At 36.9% G+C, this 26,595-nt stretch overlaps 2 protein-coding genes across 2 annotated transcripts; both read right to left on the bottom strand.

Moving 5' to 3' along the window:
• Window positions 1-3,875: 3,875 nt before the first annotated feature.
• LOC110845020 lies at window positions 3,876-5,125 on the bottom strand. Its single transcript, XM_022091375.2, has 3 exons — window positions 4,473-5,125; window positions 4,210-4,404; window positions 3,876-4,084 (listed from the first exon to the last, which is right to left on the bottom strand). Exons 1-3 carry the CDS (start codon window positions 4,865-4,867, stop codon window positions 3,961-3,963), a joined length of 714 nt encoding a protein of 237 aa, XP_021947067.1. The 5' UTR covers window positions 4,868-5,125; the 3' UTR covers window positions 3,876-3,960.
• A 309-nt stretch (window positions 5,126-5,434) lies between these two features.
• LOC110844373 lies at window positions 5,435-12,410 on the bottom strand. The gene is made up of 5 exons (XM_035848233.1): window positions 9,984-12,410; window positions 9,851-9,903; window positions 9,369-9,626; window positions 6,193-6,390; window positions 5,435-6,059 (listed from the first exon to the last, which is right to left on the bottom strand). Exons 1-5 carry the CDS (start codon window positions 12,216-12,218, stop codon window positions 5,873-5,875), a joined length of 2,931 nt encoding a protein of 976 aa, XP_035704126.1. The 5' UTR covers window positions 12,219-12,410; the 3' UTR covers window positions 5,435-5,872.
• Window positions 12,411-26,595: the final 14,185 nt, after the last annotated feature.

The following is a 26,595-nucleotide window of genomic DNA, read 5'->3' as shown; positions in this document are numbered from 1 at the left end:
GTTCATCTGATCGAAAAGTGTAACAAATTCAGCTCCTCGGGCGCAATTTTTGCGCCTAGTTACTCATTTACTTTACTTTTTAATTGTTCATACCGAAAGGAACGAAATGGCAAGTCTGACCACCAACCAGCCCTGTGGCGTAAACTTCATTCATCAGCAGTGGCCGCGGAAGGGTGTGGACAATTTCCCCACGGTTACTCGATGTCCCCACCATCTCCCCATCTTATATAAACCCCTCCGTCCCCTATCCTACAATGGCAATGTCCCCAGATGTCCCCACGGCTTCCGCGGCCACTGCTACCAACCACCAATTTCATTTCATTTCTCATCCACTGGTGGTGAAGATGGATGCAAAAATAAACCTAAACTTTTGCATTCACCACACCTCATGCACACACAAATTCGTATCGCAAAATCAGTTTTTTTCTTTCTTTTCGTTCATTTACAAACTCGGAATTAGACCTGCGTTACAAATTGCCAATATATTTATGCGCAGCCGACTAGACGAGCAGTCATCCATTCACGATTCGAATTTACTACTTGGTCATTGCACACTAATCACTATCGAAAAAAAGGCTGAGAGTGAAACTTCGCCAAGCCCGAGAGGAAGAGGATGAGGGAGTTTATTTCGGAGATTAAAGTTCCGATCCTTGCAGGTTACCCATTTGGCTTATATTCAAATTCGATTTATGGGCCAAAAATTGCAAAATTTCATGCAAAATTTAAAATCAAAAATGCAAAAATTTAATTTAATACGGCAAGATGCGCAATTTTACAAAATTGAAAATTAATTTAATACAAAATTTAAATTTAAAATGAATCGAAAAACTGATATTTGATTCATTTTCGAATTGGATTCCTGATTTGGCCTAAAATTTTCAAATTGCAACAATTGCGTGCAAAATTTCAAATTCATCGTAAGTTTAAAGTTAGAAATGCTGGACTTACAGACAGTCACGATTTGTCCAACTTTCGAATTAGATTCTTGATTTGACCAAAAATTATAAAATTTCGCCCAAAATTTCAAGTCGATCGGATAAGTTTTTATTAAAATCACGGACAGACCGACAGACCTACACTTTCAATACCTCCATAAGCCCTCTTTCCCCCTCTAAAAACGAAGATCTTTATCGGCTTATCTCCACACAAAGGATGTGTGACTCCAAACTTTACTATTCGCATTCATTCACCACTAAAATATAATCATCATCGTCGTCTTCATGTACATATGTACATTTGTACTCGTTAAATTAAAGATGCCATGCATGCCTCTTGCCATTATTCGATGTAATTATTGTCCCTCCGACACAACAAGACGACGGAAAAACAATTGACAATTGATGCACATCCAATTGTCATCTTGTCCCGATTGTAATTTCCAATTGGGCAATTCAACTCCCGTTAGATTCCTATTCTTAGGAGGAGAGGCTTAAAACAAGGAAACAAATACAACAAATCGTTGACTCGGTTTAGTTTAAAAGTTTGTCTTTTAACGTTTAATGCGACGATAAAGACGTGAAAATAAACATTTTGATGGCTTCTTATTGTTACTAAATTACCGAAAAATCGACCCAGTAGGAAACACAAAATTTAAGTAAATAATGACTTTTTTTGTAAGTATTCCAAGATCACGTGTTACACACGGGAGGTGTGCTAGATTTAGAAAATTTTGGGTTCGATTTAGTAAAATATTTGGAAAAATGTGGTAAAAATATGACGAAAAATTCGAGGATGAAATTGTTAAGATTTGACTAACTTGAAAATGCATATTTTTTACAATATAAAAAAAAAATCAGGGAAGAAATTATAAATTATTAAAATCTGACTTACTTGAAAATTAATATTTTAAAAAGTAAAATAAAAATTTCGGCGATGAAATTGTTCAAATCTGACTGACTTGATAATACATATTTTTAAAAATATGGCAAAAATTTAGGGGATGAATTTATTAAAATCTGGCTGGCTTGAAAATACATATTTAAAAAATATATAAAAAAATCTGGGATGAAATTAAAATCTGACTGACTTAAAAATAAAAATTTAAAAAAATATAAAAAATTCGATGAAGAAATTATTAAAATCTTCATTTGAAAATAAACATTTGAAAAATATCCAAAAATAAATCGGGGATGAAATTATTCAAATAATCTGACTAACTTGAAAATACATACATATATATGTACAATTTTGAAAAATATAGCAACCCTATCTGATATGAAATTATACCAAATTTTGCCTGACTGACAGACTTGACTTGGTTTAATAAACTATATAAACCCCACCAGACAACACCGAGACTTTAAAAGATGACAATGCCACATGAATTTCAATGAAGATCGCCGTCCAACCAGCAAATCAATAAATTATTAAGTAAAGAAAGAAAGAATAGAAAGTATTTAAAATCCACTCGTTCGCAAGACCGGTATTAACAAGAAGATCTCCTCATCCTCATATTCATGGCTAACTAACTAACTAACTAACCAACCAACAAAATTTGCATGTTTACTGAACACGAAAAGTACAACAGGTGCAAGAGTAAAGAAAAAAACAAGCATAGTTTTTTAAAAGTTCACACTTGCGAATTATTGGAATCTTTACGGCACCACAAGACCGCAGACGGCGTGCCATGTTATGGTCTCATTTTAACGAGAAATATCCCTGTACCACTAACTTTTGTAGTTTTCCATTAAATCTTGTTATTTTGAAAAGCGAAATTATTATTTTATTTATCGATCTACTTTTTTTCAAAAACCGATAACATTTTTTAAATAAAAATTGATTATCAATCGATTGATTGGAAAAAGAACGGGTTTTCTTTCTTACGTATTTAAATTTCGAATAAGTAAATTTTCGATTTCAATCTGGCACAATTTCAATAATAAAAGTAAAAAGACTCGTCTCGTCAAACTGGTCGGAATTGGAAAAACTTGCGTGTTTTTTAGGGTGAGAATTGTTACTGAACTAGACTACTGTGTACAGATGACAGATAAGTTCTATTTATTTGTGGGGAATTGGTTAGTGATTGAAATTTTCTATTGTTTTCGCAAAATTGACGAGTAAGAAAAGTGATTTTATGAATCACTTGCCAAAATATTGGCAAAATAGCCACAACAGCTTTCGATTTCTGTGTAGAATGCAAACCAAAATTATTTGCTCCAGAATTTTGACTAATATTTAGCAAAAAATATTATTTGTTTGTTTTACAAACTAATGAACCACTTATCTTTCATGCTTTATTTATTCTTAACAATTCCATTTTCTTCAAAACGCTGTTTAAGTTGAGGAATATGTTAAATTGTCATTTATTTTAATTCACAAGTTTATCATTTATTCTCGATTCGATTATTCGTCTGATATGATTTTCGACATAAGAAACTTGACCCTAAATGAAATTAGCATGTTTCTACCAAAAATTTGGTCAAAATTGGTTTATAGTTTCCGATTTATAGACAGAAGGAGGGACAAACAGAACGATTACATAAACCTTAAAATTATTAATAATTATGCCTAATTTCAACGCCAGTTTTAAGAAATGGATGTAATAGATTATGCAAAAGTGAGAATTAGATAAAGATGCTACAGAAGTTGAAGAGAATGTGGAGATTGACTAAAATGTAAAAAAAAATATCTGAATTTTAATTTTATTTGCAAAATCGATTTTTGGCTGTGCAGAAATTTGCCAGTAATTATTTTGCCAATTTTATTTCAATACACGATTCACTAAATTTCAATTTTATTTGCAAAATCGATTTTTGCCGGCGCAGAAATTTGGCAGTAATTATTTTTGCCAATTTTATTTCAATACACGATTCTCACGTGTTTTTCTGCTTCTATTTACATAGGTACATATTTGTGCAACATGTCAAAATAACCTGTAAATCTATAATGATACTTGGCATCTTTATTTATTCAAAACGCTATTCAAGTTGAGCAATACATACAAAAATTAAAATTAATTAATTAATCATACAACGATTTAACTTTATTCCCAAACTCGTCAAATGGAAATGTACAGACGTCATCAGTATCTTCGGAGCAGTCCAAATTCGTCGCGTCATCTAAACTGACCACTTTTAGAAGATTCCTGTTTGCACAAAAAGATATTTATCAAACCTACAATTTTCCTTGTCACAAAAATCAAAAGTAACTTGCGCCAACGTTATACATCATAGTTCAACTATGGCGCAAATCACCAAAATTAACTCTTACCAATAATTACTCTTCTTAACCCAGTCTGGCATAAAGGTCCTCTTTTCGTCACTATTTCCCCCATTAAAATGACACCACATCCTCCTCCGACATTCGTCACTACTCCAGTCAAACCTGTCATACAGGTCAAACGCTAGATCCACCGTGGTAAATAGTTTACCAATCCGATCAACTGCTGAAGTCGTTGAGGACAAGCTGAAAAAAATATCCAAAATTTCCAAAAATCCCTTCAAAAATCCTTTATTTCCAATTTTTTCACCCACCTCCTTTTACTCTTCGTCAACCCACTCTGCCTCGGATCCGTGACGACAAAAAGTACATAATAAACCGCCGTGGCGGCACACGCGACCAAAAATCCCGTCCCAAACATGGCCGTGGCTAGGGTGTAGGACCCATATTGAAACCAGGTCCCTACCAAGATCTCATTTCCATCGGCGTCCTCCCCAAAAAATGTCTTATCTTCCGGTTTCCCTCCACCGCCCCCCAAACCCCCCACGATGTTTAACAAGTCGGAAAATGTTCTCGATTTTTTACCCGAACTTGACACTGACACGTTGTCCGCCCCCATCACGAAAAGAGTAACAAGATGAATCACAAAATAGAAAAATAGACAGGACGCCACCCCGTCGACCCTTTTCCGGTATCGAATTCCTCTCATGTCACCACCAATTTTCTGATCATTTCCACGGAAACTTTGACTATATTTTAAAATTTAGCACCACCACCACCACTTATTTAAAAAAATCCTTATTTTGACCTTCTCCACCTACATATTTACCTGTCTGTCCCATGCGTGCACTACTTTTTACTGAATTTTCTCAGCAGAATGAAAATGATCCAAGTTAATGGTGAAAAAATGGAGATTAAACGACCCTGATGATGAATGACTGAACTGAAACGTCTCGGGAGTCATGAACGGTTTATAAAATGTGGAATTATGCCCTAGAAAAGACAAGTGCTAATTGTTTTGGTGGTCAAATTATCAGGGTTAATCAGCAGGTCTGCTGACTTTTAAGTGATTTTCGTTATGCTGTGCCCGATATTGATATTTATTTAAACGATACTGTTAAGTGATCAGTGACTGTGTTATCATTCATGTCAAAAGATGAGCAAAAATTGATAAGTACAAGTTCATTTCATTCTTAAAAGTTGTACATTTTACATAAATAAATATTAATTATTTTCATTTTTATTCAAGAAATTCAGCGTCATTTTCACATGTCGGTTTTGTTTTCAGTTTTACTTTATCTTTATTTTTCGTCTAAATCATGGTCACATTGTGCAGTTAAGCGTCCATTTCAGTAATTAATTATATAATTAATACGTAAATATCGTCACTAATTAAGTCGTCGCTCAGATTTCGTATATTTTTTTGTATGTATGCGTCCATCAGTCATCACAGTATTAACGAACCAAAAATGTCAAGTATTTATAATCATAATTAAATTAACTAGCCTTTAAGAGTCAACAATTAAACTAAAATTATTGCATTGAGTAAGTTGATTTTGTAGAGGACAAAAAAAAATTCAATGATTTTACAAAAAAAAACAGCAATAAATTACCCGAATTTCAAAAAACTTTCAAACGATTCAATCCAATTGTCATTAATTGATGGCTTAATTGTTATGAAATTAAGTCCATTCCCCCCAGAAAATCCCCCTCTTTACTCTTTCTTGCTCTCCTTCTTCATAGTTTCGACGAGCTTGGTCAGCGAGAATTTGCACTTGTGAGAGTAAATCTCGTTACAAGTTTTCTTGGCGTTCTTTCCCTCAGTGATGGCTTCCTTGTATTCGGCCAGATAAGCTTGGATTATCTGCGGGATGGGAAGACCGTCCAGGACGTCGACGAATCTGGAATAAAAAAAGTTTCAAAAAAAATTAAATTTCCGAATAAGCAATTCAATTTTCAAATTGATCAACTTCCAAAAAATTCAAATTTCCAAATACTCTCTCAAAATTCTAAAAAATAAAATTATGTACGTACCTCAACAAATAATTGTTCGTAATCTTCCGTCCCGTCTCTCCAGTAAGGCTGTGTTCCTGGCTGAGTTCGCAAAGGACGCGTTTCTGGCAGTCCAGATTTTGCCAGTCGAAACCTTCATAGTTCTTCCGAGCGATGTCAATGTAGTCCAAAACCTTGACAAAGTTCATCCCCCAGTTCGGTCCGGAAACGTCCATGGCCCTAGAAAAAAAAATCAAAACAAAAAAAATTCAGTACAGAAAGCAAAATTCCAAATAGAACAAAAAAACTGTCTCAACTTTCCCACTCTTCAAAAAATCCACCCCACACATCACGCCTACCCACCAACCAACCCACGCTTCATTTTTACCTTCCCGTCATCAAAACCAAAAAAAATTCAGTAGGAAGATAAATTTCTGAAAAAAAAATCGTCTCAACTTTCCCACTCTTCAAAAATCTACCAACCTACCAACCCACGCTTCTTTTTTACCATCCCGTCATCAAAACCAAAAAATCTGTACAAATGAAAAATTTCCGAAAAAAAATCGTCTCAATTTTCCCACTCTCCAAAATCCACCCCTTCCACCCTACCAACCCACGCTTCTTTTCTTTACCTTCCCGTCGCATACTGGTATCCACCATTGAACCCGTACGGTTGTCCAGGGCTGGTATTATAGACCGCATTACTGGTCACGGGCACCGCGTCGTAGGCGGCGTAGACGTAATAGACATAGTAGCTGAGAACCCCCAACCCACCGATGAAGAGGACCGAGCCCAACACCACGGAGCCAATGATGTACGAATTATTCGTGAAATACGTCAACCAAGTGTCATCCACGACCGCGACGTCGCGCGTCGTGGACGACGACGACGACTTTTCCTTCGCCTCCTCTACACTCGCGGACTCCTCTTTCGGAGCGGCGAACGCGACAGAGACGAGAATCCCGAAGAGGAAGATGACTTGGAGAAATTTCCCCATTTTCAGAAAAAAGTTCAGAAACTTTGGAACTTTGTGTCGTGTTTGGAGTGAGGGCTGGAGAGGAATTGAGGAGGGGAGTGGGTGGCAGGCTTGGTTTTATATGGAGGAGACTTCTTTGTTTAAGGGCCAAGCCAGCCAGCCAGGAAGTGACGCAGGGACGGATTTTATTTTTTAAGGGAGAGGAGGACTTGAGATGCAGGTGAGATTTCTCCAGTCACAGGTTGCAGCAGGGATGCAACAAGAATGCACTTAAGGGTACCTGAAATGGTGGAGAACCTTGACTCGGATTTTTCATCCCTTATTCTCACTCATGCATCACAAGGGATGATGATGATGAGGGTAGAAGAGGATCTTAAAGATGTGACCATGGCCTTTAGACAGAGGTCGGCGAATTCGTTTCACGTTATATTTTGAAATAAAATAAAATTTCCCAACAAAAAAATGAATTAGGTAAATTCTAATTCTGAAATATTTTCTTTCGACACTAAACACTTTTGTATGTTCGTTTCATAAAATTGAAATAAAATTTCCAACCAAAAAATTATGAATTATGTGAATTCGAATTCTGAAATATCTACTTTTCCTATTTTTAACGCTAAACACTTTTTGTGACATGAGGATAAATATGAATTTTTTTTAAATGTAAGACTTTACAGCCAAAAGTAATATTATGTTGAAATACGTAATCATAATAATTAAATTGCAGATTAATCGTTTATGCAATATATAATTTGAAATCCAAACTTTACAAGATCTAAAAAAAAATCTATTCAAATTCTTAAAAACTTCAAAACGATTCCCGAATTTTGCCGACCTCTGCCTAAAAAAATCTCGCTATATCCAAAAATTTCTTCCACAATCTGAACTTTGAAGATGCGTTGTTTCGTGACTGCCTTATTTTTTAAAAGGTCGCCATCCACCTGAATTATTCTACATGAATATTTTTTTATGAGAGAAATTATATTTTTACTTTCTTAAGGTTAGCGAGAAATAGAAAGCGAACGTATAATTCCGTCATCACATAATTTTTCGAATTCATGCATAAAAAATCACTTCTTAAAGCAAAAATATGTAACTATCCAGCCATATTTTTTAGCTAAACGTTTCATCCGACACAAACTTTCTAGAAGAGACGACGACAAGAGACGAGAAAAACAATTAAATCGAGTTCAAGGTTGAGAAGAAGAAGACGACGATTCCGAAAGTTTTACCATGTTTCGAGACGAATCCCGTTATCCTTTATCCAGGTGAAGATGAAGAGACTGCATCTTTTTTGTCCATAACCAAGACCAACAATCAACTTGTTGGAGCCCTTTTGACGAGAAAATCCAACCTTATAAACAGTGCCCGCGGAAGGGTGGGGACAGAGGGACAATGTCCCCACGGTTGTTGGATGTCCGCATCATCTGCCCATCTTATACAAACCCCTCCCTCCCCTGTCCTACAATGTTAATGTCCCCAGATGTCCCAACGGCTTCCACGGCCACTGCTTACAAGTGAATCGTATCTTAACCTATCGGGGATTACCCAACTATTCCTCGTCCTGCCTTTTTTGTTGTTATTATTATGATGCACCTGGAAAAGGTGAGATGAGATGACGGTCAAGGATTCACCTTTTTTGGAATCTGCTGCACTTGCTCTCTTCGTAATAAATATAAAATAGTTAGTTTTTAGGGCAAAGTACTTCCTGATTATTGGACATTTTTTTTCTCGTTACGTAAGCATCAGAGTTTACAAAATCTACGCTATATCGAATAATTTGTAACCTTATGACATACTTCATCTGGCGTTGAGCCCTATCAGAAAATTTTTAAAATAAAAAAAATGTCAGAAATTCATATTTATCCACTTCCTGATATTTTTTTCTCGTTACCCGAATTTGAAAAATGGAATCTAAACGTAAATTGTTGTAAAAATGTCTAATTTCATGAAATAATTCATCCGGCATTGAACCTGAACCATCTTAGAATTTTTTTAAATTTCGAAAAGCATATTAGAAATTCAGATGTAACTACTTCATGATACTTTAAGATTTTTCTCGTTGCATGAATTTGATTAGTGGAATTTAAAGTATATTATTTAAATATGCATAATTTTATGAAATACTTCATATTGGCATTAAACCTTTCAAAAATCAAAACCTTAAATAAATATCACAATTCAAAATTTCAAATATTACTCATAAATAAAAATTTCAAAATAATTGCTGACAAATTTTTACCTGCTCGTCCCAACGAACGGGTCTGTCCCGTCTTTTGGAATATTTAGTAAGAGTGGTTTGTAAGCGTCTCCTCCCAACAATTCCTGCTCCCAGCCTTGCCTTATCCCTCCCTTGTTCCCCCCACCACCGCCCTTTCCGAACGTCTTGTAGGAGAACAATGTCCCAAAAATGATCAACCATCCCACCATTATCACAACGATGACTGCCTTCTTATCCAACACGATAAGGGACGAGGGATCCAAAATTTTCTGGTGTTTTCTAGACACATAAGTAAATATAACAATCTGTAAAGAACCCCATGAATTTGGACAGTGGCCGCGGAAGCCGTGGGTACATGTGGGGACATTGCCATTGGAGGATAGGGGACGGAGGGGTTCATATAAGATGGACAGATGATGGGGACATCGAACAACCGTGGGGGCATTGTCCCTCTGTTCCGCGGCCACTGGATTTGTACATCAAGTTTATGCATGACCACCTACTTGATAAGTTGATCAGGAACCATCGCCGGGTTTCCTAACGGGTTAAGGGCATTCTGGAAGGTCAAGGTCAATGCCAAGGTTAATTTCATTTCAAAATTTTGCATATGCAAATAAGTTTAAAAGCTCCACCCACCATCACAACGGGATGTTGCGGATCGACAATCGGTCTCCCATCCCGATCCGTGACGAGACCTCCTCCTCCGTTGAGTTCTTCTTCAGAATCGTCCTCCTCCCCGTCCCTCCTCCCCATCACGGAATTCAACCAGTTCTGCCCCCCTCCTCCGGCCGAACTCTTCTTCACGATCTTTTTATTGCTAATACTACTTTTCATCCCCCGGTTTTTCTCGTCTAATCCAAGGTCGAGTGACCTTGCCGAGAACTGGGTCGCCTCGGATGGCGCGATGGGGAGCGTGGTCATCCGTCGGGGACGGTGCTGTCCTCCGTACCCGTGGAGTGGTGGGGGTGGGTACGACACGGTCGGAATCATGGGGCGTCGTCTCGCCTGACGATGATTGTTGGGGTGAAAATGGGGCAAATTTTTACCCGGGCGTGGAAAACGATGCTGAGGATGATGATAACTTGGCATGATCAAATTATTGGACACGATGGGTATCGAGGTCGAAAATGGGTAGGGAGCGGACGGGGTGGGGGGACGAAGACCGATTATTTGTTGTTGTGGAGGCGTAAAGTGGAACTTGGTCTGACTTTCGCCCCCAATTGTGTCCCCACTTTTTTGTCCTTGTTGGAAATTATTATTCGGATTGAAAGATGGTCTCACGTCGTTCGGAGTGAACTGCATGACTTGTCCTGGACTCGGTTTGGGTTCCGTGTACTTGGCTGATGCTCCAATTAATGGACCACCGGAAATGGAACCAGTACCACTTTTCTGTACCTCGGCGTCATTATAAGCCGTGTAATACTGCTTTTTTATCGTCGTCTTATCGGGAAATGGGTCCGACGTGGCTTCACTAATTTGGAAGTAATTAGTCCCCGGCGAGGATAACATGTTATCCGCCGTAGAAATCTGGACAACTTTCAAACTTTCGGTCGTCGTTGGAGGAGGAGTAATTTCCGGTTTGCGAGAATTTCTTACCATGGTTGACAAGTCCTCGCCCCGATCCGTGTGGGTGGCAGGGACACCGGGCATCTTAGAGGCGGAAGTTTTCTCGGGGTGGACAACGGTTATCGGAGGTACGGTGGTAATATTAAGAACGTTATCCTGATTTGTGGTCAATAATTTTGTGTCACTTCTTATCTTAGAATAACCCGATTTAGACGAGGATGACGACGACGTCTTGTTAATAATGATATCCGACCTATTCTTCTTCTTCTTACTGGACGTTTCCGCCACTATTGAAGTCTGATTATTACTACTTTTTGCCAACTTGGTCGTCTTGTAGGAAGGAATTTTCGTCTTGAACGTATCCCCAATCGTACCAGGCTTACTTTTAAGTTCACTTTGATTATGAGACATGACTTCTCGAGAAGTTTTACCTCTCATCCTCACCTTCTGAGTGGTCGCCGTCGACATCGTCGCCGGCGCCCTTGTCGTCGTTGTCGTTGTACTCGTCGCAGCATCATAGATTTTTATCCCCCCGCCATTAAAACTCATCCCCTCGCTGGCATTATTTTTCTGCGATTCGAACAACCTCGGCCCTTCCAAGCCGACCCATCCGTCATCATTTACAACTAAACTGCCCCCCTCTCTCCCCACCAGGAAATTATTATTACCAATTCCTACCAAATTATTACCACCACCACGATTTTCATTATTATCATCTCCTCTGCTACTCATCTTCACCTGCGGAGACGGCACGAATCCATCCTTTCTTAGAGAAGAATCTGGATTTTTTCTCCCAAAAAAATCCAACTCGTTATTAACAACATTTTCAGGCTTTTTCTTCTCCTGCTCCTTGTAAAAGGTTGACGTGACGAAGGGGAGCTCAGATTTTTGGTGTTGGTGAACACTATCATTTTCCACAATCCCCTTCCGGGCAGCCCTCGAGGTGTAGGAAGGGTACGATGGATAAAAGGGGAGACTCTTAAATCCAGCCCTTACATCGTCATCTTGCTGGTGCTGGGGCTGTCTCAACCCAAAATTCCCTTGATCTGCTGGATGATTATTGTTATTGTTGTAAAGGTTAAGCTCGAGGTATTTCGTGTCTGCTTTTTCATCTTCTCCGTTAAGATGAGGATTCGAGTTGAGAATTCTTGCCTGTGGTGGTGGTAATGGATTCTGGTGTAAAATACGGATGTGATGGTGATGATTTAGTGAGGGTGAAGATGGAGGTAGATAAGTATGTTGCCTTATCAAGGATACTTGATGACTCGAGGGGGACGAGGTTGACCCCGGAAACGCCATGGACATCGAGACCGGGACAGAATATTGCGCTTGACCCGTGGGGACGGTGAATGTTTGCAAATTATTTGCATAGGGTGAACGATATTGTGGAGGTTGCCGGTTATTACCAAACTGGTAAAGATGTGGGTTTCGTAATTCATCAAAATTTCGATAATTTCTTCCATGTGGGGGATGATGATGATGCGTGGGGCTGGATGGTGAGGGGTATCCGAGTTGGTAACAATGGGCAAAATGCGGGATTAAAAAAAATATTATTGAAAATGCGAAACGCCGCAAAACGTTTTTTGAAAATGTAATCATTATTACAAATAAAATTAAAGATGCAATGTTTCTGAATGATTAATAGGCACGATTTTAATCACTGGGCACAAATTGGATTTATTTTTTTTTCACATTTTCTGTACGTCACGAAATTTCGAAAATTCTCGAAAAAACCGTTTTCAAAAAACTTCTTATTTATTTCACCACAAATTGCATACACGAGTCAATGTCAAGAATACAGCAAAATGAAGAGTGAAACAGGAAGTGAGCTAGTTTATAATAAAATGCGAGGATGTTATCAAAGACGAATGATACACATTTTCCCCCCTACTTTTTTGCAAAATTATGTATGTCGTTATTCTGCATTTAATAAAATAAAATGCAGGCATGCTTTTTTGCATGGGAATCGGATGCCCTAAATAAACGCGAAGCAAGCTTATACTTTATGAATATAACTTGTGGATTAGCTTACTTAGGTGTAAATACATACACATTTCCATTTTTACGACAAATGCGAGCTTTTGCTTTTCCCATGAAATGGAAACAAAACAATGGAGGAAAAGTGGACGTGGATTGGATTGGATTGTTTGTTACTTAGCTCAGATTTTTTTTTTCGTTATCCGGTGGTTTTCGTATCAGTATGTATGAAAATTAATCATGCAACTTATTCCGATGAGAAGGACCTCGTGATCTGGTCTTATTTCTCAAAATTCTTTTTAAAAAAGTACATAGAATGATTTAGAATTTAGTTGCATGTCCGACAAAATCACAAAATTATGGAAATTATGCCGTCTCAAAGTTGCATATGTGGGTTACATTTTTCATGAAAATGTGTACATACAAATCTGCTCAATAAAAAGGATCAATAATTTCCTAGACCAAATTCACACTTTAAAGTTATTCTAATTTGCATGAATTGTGTTAAGGTACGTTTACCAATTTGCGCCAAGGTTTTACTTTACGTATGGCCAGTGACCGCGGAAGCTGTGGGGACATCTGGGGACATTAACATTGTAGGATATGGGAGGGAGGGGTATACATAACATGGACAAATTTTCAGATGATATGGAGACCGAATCATCGTGGGGACATTGTCCCTCTGTCCCTACACTTCTGCGGTCATTGCGTATGGTGTAAGTTACTTACAGCTTTACGAACTAAAAGTGATTATCACTCAATAAATCAGAAACACACGCCCAACAACTCGTAAAAGTTACAGAAACGCTGTTATTAAATACTTAAATGTGTTATTGCATTTGCATACACATTACTTACTTATTTACATATTTGCTCACTATGTCATACATACATAAACACAAGAAACTAAACCACCGGACCGGACGACGAAGGAAGTGAGAAAGGAAGTTGTTTCTTCCTCTTCTTCACTAACTAACAAAAGACTTGTTATTTTCTATTTAATGCCGTTCTGTTGTTGCGTATTATCATTTTCAAATCGTTATCTTGATTAGTTAGATAAGTTTCTATTTAATTTCATAAATGTGCAAGCATTGCTAATAAAATTGCACTTTGTGACGTGAGGAAATATTGATAACAACAATGACATGATTAAGATTAATTAAGGCGTAACAATGCTTCCGATGGAAAATAATGTATTTATTTAACGTGGTGGAGGTACATAAACTTGGACTGAAGATACATTAGAAGGACTCGATCTGTGCTTTATACCTTCGGAATTTTGAAGATTTATTTACTACTAAATAGTTTGGTAACAATTAATAGTGGATTTTTAAATTGAGATTATTTAAGAAATTTTTGTATGAGATACGCGAACATTAATTAGATTTGTGTGTAAATACATGTTTAATTGTTAATTGAATGCTAATCAGAATTTAAATAAAAAGTACATACATTAATAAAATGAAACTTGGCTTTATTCAGATAAATGACATTCTGCCTTTTCAAATTGTGTCCACTCCATCACTTTTGCTTTTATTAAATAAAATGTGTAATATGTGTTTCAGGAAATAAGAAAGTTGACACAGTCATTTTTTTGTCAAGTTTGCACGCCGATTTGTAATCTTGCTCAAATATGAAATATATTTTATTAGCACAGATCTACGCAGCTCGAAGTCGAAAGGAATTATCATCCTATTCCTTTCAGCATATTTTGAAATCTCAATTTTCCACGTGCTTACAGAACCTGTAATAACATTTGTAAGCAGTTATCATTAATCGACATAATTTGAATTTTTATCTTCCTCCGATAAATGTAACCGGTAAAATGCATGCATATTTATAAGCTATATATGCTACATTTAATTATGTCAATCAATTAATTATGTGGTTTGCCTACTCATAAATCAAATGTCACAAAAACCTAAATAATATGCACTTGTTAAGCTTAATGTGCAAATAATACTAGAATTTTTCCAAGATGAAAATTGATTATTGGTTCGCATCGCCTGGCAGTTTATGCATACAATTTTTATTAGGGGTGAATTTAGTGTTTGTCGTTTCGTTTCGTATCTGTTATATTTGTACTGTTCAGAAATATAGCTTTGCATGTATGCAACTGGTTTCAAAGCTGATTTGTTGGAATAAAATGATACCTGAAGAATATGTAAGTGCAATTTTCCATATCGTGGTTATTTTGGTTGGGTTGGTGAGCAAGCAAGTTACCGAAATACACAACTTTCTCCATGCTTTTGCATATATGAATCCGACAGGTCGTCATTTCCGCACGAAATCCTTGTTTGATTTGTTAATTAGGTGCATTTTTAGTTGTATTTCTTATCTGCCACGGTATATGTATGTGTTCGATGGATGATTTATTTGCATATCGATGCCAAAGCGTCTTATTGGCCATTGGAGGGTTGGGTTGGACATCTCGGTCAACGATGTACACCTTCGGAGTAGACGCTATGCCACGTATGTAATATTTCCAACTACGCCAAAACTGCGCCACGGTGGCATTTCCAGCGTCAGTAGAAGCTTTCTAGTCTTTCCTTATCCACGTTGAATTCTAATCTTCTTCATTTCTCTCATATTCCGACAACTTTCACTCGTTTACGTCAAATTCTAATCTTATTAATTTCCAACTACTTTCACTCTTTTTCTCTCAATTATTTTGGGTTTTAACTTGGCAAGTAATCCTTGAGGTTCCGCAATGGAGGGGGGAACTGGTCCGCGACCGCGGGAACGACGCCGCTCGTCCCCTCCAAGGACGCGCATACGTCCGGTAACCGTGCGGGAGTGGTTTGGTCGAGTCTGGCGGTCACAGCCGGACCAAGAAGGGCACGTGGTGCAGGTACACATTTGTTGATTTTTATATACTTGATAATAAAATAAACCTAATATAGAATAAATGCTATCCTTCCAATGGAGGTATCCCAATGTATCCTCCGCGATTTTGATTTTGATTTTGGCGTGCCAATCGATCACAAACTTAATTAGCATACAATTGGCGAAGGGCACCATCTCCCTATGCGCACGTTTAGCAGAGATATTTGCATTTGGAGAGGCGAAAATGGGCTTTAAAGTTGACACAATTTACACTTTCTAAATTTATTGCTCTTCTCCTCTTCCAAATAACTTCCCTAAATCTGAGCCTTGGGAGATGGTGACATTTGAAAATTACATCATATGAAATAATTTGTGATCGATTAAATTGGAGAGCATACGCTGGGAGACCTTCATTGGAATTGTCCAACTCCAGGGTAATCATTTGAACCAATTTAAAACGTGGCGAATTAATGGCACGCAGGGCTTGAAGCAGATGAAGATGGGCGGACTGAAGGAAGCTCTTCGACCTAAAATTCACATAAGCAAGAGGTCAGCACAACGGTTTTAAATATCTTTTTGCATCGCATTTCATAAAATATATTGAACCAAACGAGCATCTTTCATACATCTAACGATAAGCTTTGCGATTTAATTGCTAATAAAAATGTGATTAACTGCGACATGATGGAGGCTGATTTGCACGTGTGTGCATACGTTGCGATTGATTCATAACCTCAAGTGACGCATCTAACCAAGTAGATTTTAGAGATTTATTAGTAATTATTTTTGTTTACAAATGAAAAAGTTGCATAGGTTGATGCGTTACGCGAATTATGCCAATCAAACGGCTAATTGTGAAAATAAAAACCTTTTTACAAGAAAGATGTGCTTATTTATTTAGGAGGTACTTGTGCACGATATTTGTGCACTGTCACGCCATATCACATCCAGTTCAGAATTGTTCCAAATTGCAAATGTTGCAATTTGCGTGTGTAAAAAATGACACGAGACTCTGAATGTTTGGTTCAATTCTTCCGTGCATTCTGTTTCGGGTCTTCGGGCGCTTACTGCTTAATATTGATTAATTAAGGTGTAAAAAATGTATTAGCAACATGTATGTACGTATGCTAAAATGTATCAGGGTAAGATTAGCTGTCAAAAAGGGTAGCTTTGTATACGTTCATACGCTGTAAATAAGTAATATGGAACCAGGAAGGGTTACATGCCTCTTGCAAAAAATGAGATTGGAGAAAGTGCGCCCTTAAATCGTGTACACTTTGATCACCTTCGTCCATGCATGACTGATTTATTGGCTATGGACATTTACATCGTGAATTTATAAGTTTAAGAATTTAACTTTAACGTGAATTTAACTTTAAATTGAAGTTAACTGACGTGGTTCAATGATGAGACGAGAAATATTTAAGTGATCATCTTACCTAAGAGCACCAGCGCTTAGGATTAATTCAAACTACACGAATTGACACATGACGAGTTAATTAAGTAACGCCGGTTACGGCCAAATCGATTATGAATTCATAAATAAGCTATCTAGATTTGCAGATAGCTTATTTGTAGGTAACGTGTCAGGCCTGCATTTACATGCACGATATGTTCCCCCATCCTCCATATGCGGCCACTAATTCGTCTATTTTTATTCGCAAAAATAAAGACGGCCTCATCCAATACATATTTGATTGAAGAGCAAGAGTAATGGAACATGATTCTCTTTGAACTCCGGATGTTAAAAAACAATGAAATTGAATTTTTGTAACTATTTATTCAATGAAAAGCTTGTTTGCGTCATTAACGCATTCGAACAACAATGCGTTATTATGCAATTTACTACAGTAAGGAATTTTAGGTACAATTTTTTTACACGTGAATGTTAAATTATTTATTCACTACGTCTGGAATTTCATTGAACAATTTGCTTTAGGAAAACTTGCATGAGCATAACGTCGTCACGAGGAGGAATAAATTGAAAGATCAGCGGAAATGGTGCATGAAAAAGATGAGTTACTGGCGGAAAGTGGTATTGACCCATTTGTTGTCGCCAGTTCTGGAACAAATATTAAATTAAAATACAAATGAGAATAAAATCGGGGTGAAAGTTGTGGAGAAAATGAAATCTCACATGCGAAAGATATGGAAGAGAGTGTCATCGTCCCTTATCGTGTCGTAAATGAAACGTCTTGTCAGCATATTTGTAGCCATCTTCGCGTTTAAGGAACCAACAGCCTTCGCATTTAGGAGTTTCAGGCATTTACACCTGACTATTTAATTTCTACTTAAATTCTGATTAAAGCTTATTTTCATATGCATAGTTTGCAAATTATTCATGACCAATTAACCAATTGCCTAATTGTGAAGTGTTAAAATGAAATGGAACCAAGGAAGAGCTGCGTATGCATAAAATGAGGCTGGAGAAAGTGAGCAATTTCGCCCGCATCGTTGATTAGTTAAACATGCGCATGGAATTTATTCATATGAATTTCAACTGATTTTTTTTAAATTTCGCTAATGTGAGAAGACAAATAATTATACGGTCACTTCAAAAATAGAAGAATTTAGAAATAACTAAAAGGAATATGAAAGCTGCAGAAGTTAACAGTAAAATTTATAACTGTTTAACAAGAGGTTGTTATTAGAGTTTGGAATTGTAGCTTTATTTTCTATTATCATCTGTGCATTAACTGCATGAAATTTCATCGAATAATATGTTTTTTTAGAAAACTTGCATGAGCATAACATACAATCACGTCCCGAGGAAGATGGTGTGGGGAATAAATTGAAAGATCAGCAGAAATGGTGCATGGAAATGACGGGTCGCTGTCAGTGGGCTACTGACGAAATGTGGTATTCACCCATTTGTTGTTGCCAGTTCTGGAACATAAAAATCAAATCAGATTAGAAATGAGAATAAAATCAGGGCGAAAGTTATTAGGGCAGGCGAAATCTTGCTTGCGAAAGATGTGGAAAAGCGTATCGTTGTTCTTCCTCGTGTCGTAGTAAAAAGTTTTGTCCGCGTATTTGTATCCATCTTCGCGTTTAAGGAACCAACAGCCTTCGCATTTAGGAATTTTTCCGGATTCGATATCTTAAGTGAATTTGAGTAATTGACTTCAAACCAATTTATTCCATAAATCCATCTGTTGCTTTCAATTACCTTTAAATAAATACATTCCGTTATGCATATCAATGCAATCGGCAGTGAATCCATCGCCAATCGCAACTCTGGCACATCGCGAATTTGGGCAATAATTAAGCACTCTGGCGACCCGGTTGGGACCGTTGATGCATTCGTAAACGGCGTGGGTCATGCAGTCAGGGTTGGTTTTTGAAATCTAATAGCCGCAGTAGGTCTCAAGCTGCATTCCGGATGAGTGGCAGATGCAGAACGAAGTAAAATTGAAACTCCTATTTTCTGAATGCACAAAATCAGGAAATAATAAGAAGAGGGAGAACAATAGTTGGTGCATTTTCACAATATTTAGATGCAACTGCCAGAAATATGTCTGAAGAAATTATAAAGTTCAAGCAAAATGATGAATGATGGAAGTGGGCTGGTTTAATTCATGCGTCGATCTCTACTTTTATCCATAAACTATACAAATGTAATAAAAACTGCAAAAACAGGACGAACTTGAAGTCAAGAGAATTGAACAATATACACTTATTAAAATTATGGTGTATTTTATAGGGCTTTATGGGCTTTTATCTTTGGGGTCCTAGCTGCGTATGGTTGCTGGTTGTGCAAGAATGCATCCGATGACTACGACGCTCATGCACTGCACTTGACACGACATGAATCAACGGATGTGGCAAATGTGGCAATGGCGGCGGTGACCCTGTGTCCGAATTTTATGTTTAAAGAGGAGAAACTTAAAGAAGCAAAGAGGTACATATATAAATTTATTAGCGTAAAAACAAAACAAAACGACTAATACCATTATTATTATTATATATCAAAAGAATTTGGGCGGCTACCAAAGCCGGAGATAAAGTCATTAATGGGAAGAAATGGACACGCGAAGACGCAAGGAAGCTCCTGAGTTTCATATATCACACCTGTCAATCGGGAAGGACCTACCTACGAAGATCTGGAATTCTACGGAATGAAATTTATGTAGGGGATAACTTGGAAGAACTGGTGAAAATATATGACAACCACAATGACAGCGCTCTGACGGACAAAATAATTCCGTTCTTGGCCGAAGTACTAAAATAATATTGACATAATTCTTTTATTTTATGTGATATTTACACATATTTTAAAATCAGGGAACTGTTGACTGCACAAAACTAATTCTTGTGTGTCACTGGAATGAAGTTGAAATGGAGGATTGTTCCAAATTGTTCCGTCCGACGCAGACTGATGTCGGTCAGTGCTGCAGTTTCAACAAGGTTCCGGACCACATTCTTAGAGAGCAAGTGCATATGTACGTTTGCAACATTGTAGATTGTCCACTTTCAAAGTGAGCTTTGACAATTTATAGGAGCAATAGCTTTGGAAAATCATTGGTGCTGGCGTCAAAGGGATCGAACAAGGACAAGGATGATGCCGAGTGGGAGAAGTGGAATATGGATAATGACGAATCTCTAAAAGATAAGGATGCTAAACGAAATGGTAACGGTGTCCCTAAACGACAACTGCAAGCTGGGCAAGACTACGGCTTATCGATCGTTGTCAGGATGGGCAAAGAACCACAACTTTGTCCCCTATCTGATGGGAATGGATTAATGGTATGACTTTAACTTTGTGAACTGAAAATTTGAGGATTATTAAAAATTAATGATTTATTTGTCATAATTCAGTTGAGCATCCAAAATCCTGCCGAACAACCGCAAATACGAAGATATGGATTTTTGGTTCGACCAAATCATGAGACTACTGTCCAACTAACGACAAACTTGGTCAAGTCGACGGCCAACATGGAAGGGATGAAAGTGGTAATTTCTTTAATTAAAAAAGTATTAAATTAGATTTCAAGGTTGACATTATTTTATCAGGCTGATAGAAAATGCTACTTCAACGACGATTTTGCAAAGGGCGAAGAAACCCACAAGCCAAAATTTGAATATTCCAAGTACACCGAGGGCAACTGTCAGGAAGCATGTTTTGCTTTAGTGATTCAGAAAATGTGCGAGTGTGTCCCTTTGTCCTTGAGTGGTGGGTGACAACAATTGCTAAAGTTTTTCAATTTTTAAACTTCTTCAATTAATTTTAATGAAAAATTACTTTGTTAAAGCTGGAAATAAAAGTGTCGTTATCTGTGGACCCGAAAAGGAGCAATGCATCCGAGAAACTAAAAGTTCGTCAAATGAACGCAAATGATAACCCGTATCAAAAGTACTGTATGCAAAATATTTACAATTTCAGTTAAAGCTGTGGACACCGGTTTTTCTGAGAAGACTTGCAACTTGAAATGCTATCCAGAATGCAATCGAGTTTCGTACAGTGCGGAGACGTCTTCCGTGCCATATCACGACTTTGTAGATGAAGCCGTGAGAAAAGTGCTTAAAATTCCGTAAGTTTTAAAATAACTCATTGTCAAAATTATGACATTTTTAGCCATTTCTCAGATGTGGGAACTGATTATAAAATTTAGACGACTGTAGTCAGTGAGTTGATTAATAAAATGGGGGTGAAATCGAGACCCACGTTAAGTGCATAGCAAGAAAGAATGTCATTCATTTTTGAGTGATTCAATTTTTGATGTGAATGAGCAGGGAGGAAGAGGAATTTACCACGATTCATGTCTACCAAAAATATGACGACATCAATACCGAAGAAGCCCAGAATCTGCGCATGTTTATCATCTTTGTTGGTACGTTGTGCTTCAAAATATGCATTTAAATACTCCAGTCTGGATAAGAAGAAGATCAATTTTTTAAATTCCTAATATTTCAGGAACAATCGGAGGAATTCTCGGACTGACGAGTGGATTCAATCTGATGACGCCATTCAATCTGGCGGAGGGACTGTTGCACATCGTTCTCTCCTATCTCAAGCATATTCCATGCTTCAAGAAATTCTACGAATCGATCTTTGGACCCTATCCCGAGGATGCAAATCTTGATGCCAACGCGATCCCTCCGATACCCGACAGTCCTCCACAGAGTGACCACCCTGACGAGGACGACACAAATAATTCGGGGCAACCAGGGGGCGAAAATGACACCGTCAATGGCGAGGACGACACCGTCTCGACCAGCCAAGTCCGACAAGATCCCGTCGTCCCATTCGACGCAGCGACACCATCTCTTCCACCGAGGTCCGCTCATCGACAAATTTGATCTGCCCCAGCAGCAGGACGATCTGGATCTGGAAGATTCCCATCTTTCAAGAGAATGCTAAATAGTATAAGAAGACGCAAGACTCTCGACTCTGGCGATGACCCACGTGACATGATCCCACTCGTACCACTCGTCCGATCAGAGACCACAAGCACCATCGTCCCACCAGCCACCCCGGGGGACAAGGAGGAGTTAGGACCACTCGAGTCTGAAGTGTTGCCCCCGATCAAGAGAGACTCTGGATCGTCATCATCCTCCGCTGACAATGACGCGACTCCGCCACCCAAGCCAATGCGAATAAAGCCAATGGCCCCATGGTTTTTGAAGCAGTACTCTTGGCGCAAGAAGGTCAAGCCGACTAACGACCCGACAGCAACAGCGTCATCCACGACGCCAGCCGCCCTTCTTCCCATGATTAATCCAGCATCTGCTGCTGAACCCATAATTCCGGAACGCCAACAGCTTGAAGAAGTCGTCATCGTGCCAAGAACCGCACCCCCGTCGCCCGTCCTCTTCATCCCCCCAGTTCCGGCCATCTACTCCCAAGTTTCACCCCAAGCTGTGGAACGGGCTGAAGAAGGATCATCGACTTCTGGGGAGATTGCACCACTCCCAACGCCACGTAATAAATTGCCATCTCCACCACGCACTCCCAAAATTTCGTCCAGCTCCTCCGACTCCATCGACTGGGATGAATATTTGTAAATTGTAGACTTTGCAGTTATAAAATGCATTGTAAATAAGCTGTGAATAAGCTGTTCTTAAATTATAGAGTTCTAAATGATATGCAATTAATGCAATAATGTTAGCGACTAAGGATAAGATTATTTACTAATTCTGCACATTAATTTTATGTATATAAATAGTCAGAGTTTAAGAATTGCCATATTATTAGACTAAGGAGATTGCGAGTGAAATTGGAGCTTTTATCGTACATTTTTTGTGAAATTGCTCAAAATTATCCAGTGCTCTTAAAACCAATTTACAGATTGTGATCTCTAACATACACTTTTTGCACAGAAAAAAGAAATATTTAAAAAATGACTGCAATTGTTATTCTGTAAATAATCTGTTCTTAAATTATAGAGCTTTTAAACGATATGCAATAATGGTAACAACCAAAATTATTTAATGATTCTATTTAAATATTAATTGTATGTAAATAGAGTTTAAAAATTGTGCATATTACAGATATTAATATGTGAATTATTGTGCGTGAAATTAGAGCTTTTTTCGTACAATATTTTATCAAACTGCTCAAAATTACCATGAATTGATCCTAAAACCGATAGTGATCTCCAGCCTGCTCTTTAAGCACAGAACAATGAATATGTACAACTTCAATCGCTGTTAAAGATTAAGAGTTAGCAAAATATTTGTATGTATAAAATGGATTGTTGGCCAATTTGCACAACAAATTGCACATTATGTAATCCATTCGCATTTTACTATGAAAATCCAACTTTAGCCAATTAAGCATGTATATAATCAATCGCTTGCTTAATAAGTACTAATTTTATTAAGTAACTCCAAGAAGAATGTGCATACAATTTAAAATTGAGATTGAATTGAAAGTGCCAAAGAGCAACACGACGACGACCTGAGCTGTGTACATACATATTTATTAAATATTCAGAATTTTAGATTCGTTTTTACTTAAATTAGGAAAGTTATGACACGCTCGACAAGTAGGAATTACGGTAGTTTGCTAATAAACGCATAATGAAACTAAAATTGTGATCATGTCATGTAATGTTATCTACATACTTTATTGCATTTTTGCACATATCCATGAAATCATTTTACATATATGTATTTCGAAAAAGCTAAACGACCAGCGCCGTACAATGTAATGATCGCGTACATATGTACAATTTTCAGAGAAAAAGATATCCAGTTGACATGATTAAACTCTGTATTATCGAGCTTTATATGTAAATAGCTTCTAGTCATAAAATTCTTGTCTACTTTACATATCTAAAATTTTAAATAATATAATAATATTTAAAATTTTAGTCATTGTTTTGATTGATGCACCACTTAAAATTAACAATAATATTTAATACTGTATATAAATTGTTCGTTTAAAGTAACTAATTTTGCCGAGCAACTGTTAGAAGATTGTAGGCAATTTAAAATTGAGATTGAATTGAAAGTGTGCTAAAAAGAGAACACGACAACAAGCTGTGTACTTAAGTTCAGAACTTTAGATTTTACTATGGAACTTGTGACACGCTCAAGAAGTAGCAATTAAGCACAGTAGTTTTCCAATAAATGAAACTAAAATTGTGATCATGTCATTTAATGATCGCATAGATAAGTATGAAGAATTTTCAGAGAAACAACATATCAAGTTGATAAAACTCTGTATTATCGAGCTATGTAAATAGTTTATAATAGTCATACAATTCTAGTCTGATTTACATATCATAGTTTCGGTCGATGCACCACTTACAACTAAAAATTAACAATAATGTGTAAGTATTTAATCCTGTAAATTTTGTCATTGTTAAAGAAAGTAGATAGCTACGTATTTTTTGTTCTCAACCATTAATAAGGATCCCAAACCGATATTTTAGAAAGTTTGGTTTTGGAAAGAGCAAATCCTAAATATAAGATTTACCAAATATAAATATGCGCCTTTTTAATCACTTCATTGACTAGAATTACAGTTATTAATTGGTGTGTACCGTATTCGTAAACTTAAGTTCCCTGGGCTCAGAATTATTAGCGAAACCGGAAGTTTATGGGAGATGCAGATGACTTGTGAAGCATACTTACAAACGTCGTGGAGATTTTAGCGAATTTCAAGATAGGCACCTTCAAAGCACTGTTCGAGATCGTCACTTCTTAATTATAGAATGCATTTAATGAAATTATTAATTCTTTAAAATATTTATAAGCAATGAGATTTGAAAAAATTAGTCTTCAATATGTAGAAATATGTCACACTTTCATGAAATTGTGTTTTAATGTTTATCTCAAAGATGTTTAAAAATCAGTCAGATTTTGATCTTTACCAATATGCATAAACTAATTTGGATTATTTATAGATAACTTGTTCAAAATATGCATTATTTTCAATCGAAATTGTGTTATGCCTTAATTTTATGTTTATCGGGAATGATTAATCTCTATGAAATGGTAACCAAATACTCGTCACATTTACGATTATAAAGCTTAATATTTAGAATATTAGAGAGGTTGAGCAAGAGTACATGATTGTATTTTGCGATTGTAAACACAGCGGGAAAATCAAAATTAGTCAGACTTTTAGTCAAACCCAGGATTACAAATCTCCGTCTCCAGGCAGCATTGTATTGTACTCATATACCCAACTTACAGGAATTTCAAATCTGCCGCCGGAAATTAATGAGAATTACAATCCTCCCATAAAATATTCTTGCTCAACCTCAAGAACATACAATCATAGATTGTGATTGTGATTCTAGACTACAATGATTTTTTTACAATCATGTACTCTCGCTCAACGTCTCTATTATCTAAAGAACCGACTGTAGGATAAGGTAACCATTTAAAAATATGCATTCAAAAATAAATTTATTTTGCAGTTGTTTTTCCACGAAAGAAACTACTTTCTTTTTTCCTCCGTCGTCTGATTTAGCTTTATTTCAATGGCATTGTTAATAAGTGAATAATCTGGAAATGCAAGAATTCACAAGTAGATTTAATAATAATAAGATTAATGGCTACACATCTATCCAACTTTTTGACTGTATATACGTATATGTGTTTCACATAGTAAAAAATGTACACCAGTTCTGTCACATAATGCAATTTATCTAAATAAAAATTTTGCAAATATACACATGTAAACTTGACTTTGGAAATCAATGAGCAGACCGGATAACCTTGTAATGCTTATCTTTATCCCTAGTTAATCATATAATTTGAATGGCCAGATTTTTTAAAGTTCAATTGAAGTTCAACACCAGAAATAATTTTTAATTTCAAAGTCACAACTAATTTTGTTATTTTTTAACCAACCAACGGATGTTAGTGTGGTTTGAAGTTTCAAATTACAATTAAAATAATGAATTTTACTTGATTTAAATATTTAAATCAAGTTAGTGTTGAATGTAAATATTTTAGGCTTCATACTTTCAGTGTCAAAAAATTCATTTGCTCTACTGGTTAATGATAAATTAACGATATTTGCAATTTGCTTGGTCATACCGGCCAATCTGAGCCTAAACAAATTGTAAGACTGATTCGAAAACTGGTGTCATGCAATTTTATCCCTTAACTTTTACATACACCTTTATTTCATGCATCAACTTTGTCATCTGTCTTTTCTCCAGTATATTATCCGCTCTTCTTCTCCAGTATCTATTGTAGGTCACATAAATAGGTGAACATTTCTATCGTGGTATGACCAAGGAAAAGTTTCACATCTTTTCAAAAGAATGTTTCATATTCATATCTCTAGCAATGAATGAGACTGGAGAAAGTGTCATCAAATCGTGCATACAGGCATCACACGCGACCATTATTCTTAAAAATAAAGACGGTTAATGCAATATTTTAAGTTCTTCTTTAAACTCCGGAAGTTGGTAAA

This window comes from Folsomia candida, unplaced genomic scaffold (assembly GCF_002217175.1).
Source record: "Folsomia candida strain VU population unplaced genomic scaffold, ASM221717v1 Fcan01_Sc002, whole genome shotgun sequence".
NCBI classification, from domain to species: Eukaryota; Metazoa; Arthropoda; class Collembola; order Entomobryomorpha; family Isotomidae; genus Folsomia; species Folsomia candida.
The sequence above is the reverse complement of the archived record's forward strand: the minus strand, read 5'-3'. Positions and strand labels throughout refer to the sequence as shown.